The 3,032-nt window shown below is 45.5% G+C and overlaps 1 protein-coding gene across 1 annotated transcript; it reads right to left on the reverse strand.

Annotated features, from left to right (window-relative positions):
• Positions 1-862: 862 nt before the first annotated feature.
• LOC102574336 (olfactory receptor 6F1-like) lies at positions 863-1,789 on the reverse strand. The gene has a single exon (XM_006259790.2). The coding sequence runs from the start codon at positions 1,787-1,789 to the stop codon at positions 863-865; it is 927 nt and encodes a 308-aa protein (XP_006259852.1).
• Positions 1,790-3,032: the final 1,243 nt, after the last annotated feature.

Consider the following 3,032-nt stretch of genomic DNA (forward strand, 5'->3'; position numbering starts at 1 on the left):
TATGGAGGAGCCCGAGAGGGGCCGTACGGAGGAGCCCTAGAGTGGGGCGATATTGAGGACCCCGAGAGGGGCAATATTGAGGAGCCCGGTAACAGGCTAGCACCGTGGAAAACCCAGGACAGGGGAAGGGTGCTGCAGTGGACCCAGACAGAAAGGGTTAGCAGTACAGCATCCCAGAGAAGGGCAAGGTGCTGCGGTTGCCCCCCCCCCCGAGAGGACGGGGAGTAGGAGCGCGGTGAGCCCGTATCAGAAAGGGTGGTAGTGCGGTGGGCCCAAAAGACCGGTGGCCAGAGAGGACATCCCAGAGGGGACTAGCCTAGTATAGAGAAGGCCCAAGAGTGGGCTATGTTATAGAAGAAGGGCCCGGGAAGCGGGCGTGCAGACACACCAACGTCTATTACATCTGCGAGGCTGGGGGCGTGGTATTAGGGGTGGTAGGAGCCACGCGCAGCCCATAAGGCTAGGGTGCTTGGGGAGCACCCATTACACCGGGAGACCACAGGAGTCCAGAAGGACCACGGGGACAGAGGTCCCAAGTAGCCGTGCCTAGGGAGTCATAGGCAGCCTCCCAACTATATATACAAACATCAAAGATGTGGCGGGTGAGAATAAGAGGGTGCCTTGGGCCAGCCTTTACACGGAGCGAGGAACCTCGAGGAGATCACGGCCCTCCTGGAGGACTCCGCCGTGACAAACAGACTCTCTTATTTATTTATTTATTTATTTGTTTATTTTTCCATAGCATCAGTCTGCCAGCATCTGCCATATTTAAGCTTTGGTCTCTCATGTAACTGGGGCTCAATTTATAAACACAACCTTGTTGATTTTAATGAACTAGCTAATGAGATACATGGAAATAGGATTATGCCCCGTGGAATACATTACACAAGGCTTCCTTCACCTCCCTGTTTCTCAGAGTATAGATAAAAGGATTGAGCAATGGTGTCACAATTGTGTTCAGGATGTTCACTATTTTGGTCAGCTCCAATGAACTCTGGGCAGAAGGCTTAACATAAAGAAAAATGGTGGAGCCATACCATATAATCACAACAGCAAGATGGGAAGAACAAGTGGAAAAGGCTTTTTGTTGTCCTTTGGCTGAAGGGATTCTAAGTATGGTAGAGATTATATAGATGTATGAAAGTAGAGTAATCACACATGAGCCAAGGATGACAATCACTGAGATAATGAAAGCTGCTGTCTCAACTGTGTGTGTGTCGGTGCAAGACAGGACTATCCAGGAATCTATGTTGCAGTAGAAATGGTTAATGACATTGAGGCTGCAGAAAGACAGCCTGCTGATCAGAAATGCTGGTATTGAGATAACTAGGAAACCACACACCCAACATGCAATGGCCAGCTGAGTAGACAAGGTGTTGTTCATAATAGAACTATATCGCAATGGGTGGCATATGGCCAAATAGCGATCATAGGCCATGACAGCCAAGAGGAAATATTCTGTGCAGCCAAAGGAGAAAATAAAGTACATTTGCAGGAGGCAACTGGGGAAGGAGAGAGTTCTGCTTTTCCCTAGGAAAATTGCAAGCATCTTGGGAACAGAAGTTGTTGTGTACCATATTTCTAGGAAAGAAAGGTTGCAGAGAAAAAAGTACATGGGGGTGCAAAGGCGGTGGTCGGTCATCACAAGGGTTATGATGGCCATGTTTCCAATGACTGTCAGGATGTACATGAGAAGGAAGATCATGAACATGGAGATGTGCAAATAGAGGGATCCAGGGAAGCCCAAGAGAATGAATTCCATCACAGTGGTTTCATTTGATTTTCCCATTCTGTCCTTTTACCTGCTGAAATCCATAAAGTCAAGAGAGAGAAATTACCAGAGCTGACCATCTCTTTTCCTGGTCTGCTAAAGGTTCATTTATGGCACTTACATGCCAAGAGGAATTTTATCCCTAAAAAGCTAGAAGAAATCTATATACATGCAGACCAGCAAATAATGAGGGAAAGGATAGTATTCTATCCTTTGTCTAATGCACCTGAATGGTTGGGACATTCATCTAGGAAGTCAGAGGGCATAGGTTTTAGGCCTCCTCATGCAGAGACATTTGCATTTGGGGATTTGGGTGTCTCTGACTTTCAAGCATACCACTTTTACCACAAGTCAGATCTTACAATATACCTTCTGTGGCACACCTTTTGAAAATGAGGCACTAATATAGTAACTGTAAAAAAATGGAAAGAGGAAAAACTTCTGTATCCCTTGGAGCAGAAACCTAGCTTAGAACCTGGACTTTCCTTTCTTCAAGGCCAACAGTCACTTTGCTGAGTCATGCAACCTCTGACTTCATTTTGTGCCTTCCTCGCCACAACTGTATCTTCAATATACTTTGTGCCCATGGCTGCCCAGTGGACCAGCTTCAGAAGGAGTGCAAGCAAAAGCAGAGCAAAATGGTTGACTTGTGTTGTGGTGGTTAGACCTCTGCTCTAGGAAACCTCTGATCAGTGAAAACCCAAATTCATACCTCTGCTAGGTGAGGGGGGACTAGAACCCTAGTACTTAGTCTACCCTGGGAGTGTCTGCATGTGCAGAACTATGAGTCCAGAAAGAATAAATCTGGACATGTCAATGCTGATCAAATGAATGGTCATTTATAAAGGAAGGGAACTGAATACTAATTTAAATTACTCTTGTTTTCCATTCATGTAGCCATTGACTCTTCTTTGTCCTCTCTTAAATAGTAAGTCAGTTGCCACTAAGCTAAGAGTAGAAACCAGGCATTCATAGTCCTACTTTTCTGGGCAAAAGACAAGAACCTACTTCCACTGGAAAGTGGAATAGAGTCCTGGATTGGCATTTTCAATGAAGCACAAGTAATTAGGTGTCCAGTCCCTTTGTGTTAGGAGTCAGAGATGGGAAATTAACTTCCTAAGTCTCTTTTGACAATTCCAGCCCTTAAGAACAGCTAGAGTCTATTTATGGGACTGGGAGTAGAACCCAAGACCTCTGACTTGCAATGTGAGAAACAGAAGAAATGTATTCTTATTTTCACATTTGCTTTGTGCCATGGGTA

This window comes from Alligator mississippiensis, chromosome 7 (assembly GCF_030867095.1).
Source record: "Alligator mississippiensis isolate rAllMis1 chromosome 7, rAllMis1, whole genome shotgun sequence".
NCBI lineage: Eukaryota > Metazoa > Chordata > Crocodylia > Alligatoridae > Alligator > Alligator mississippiensis.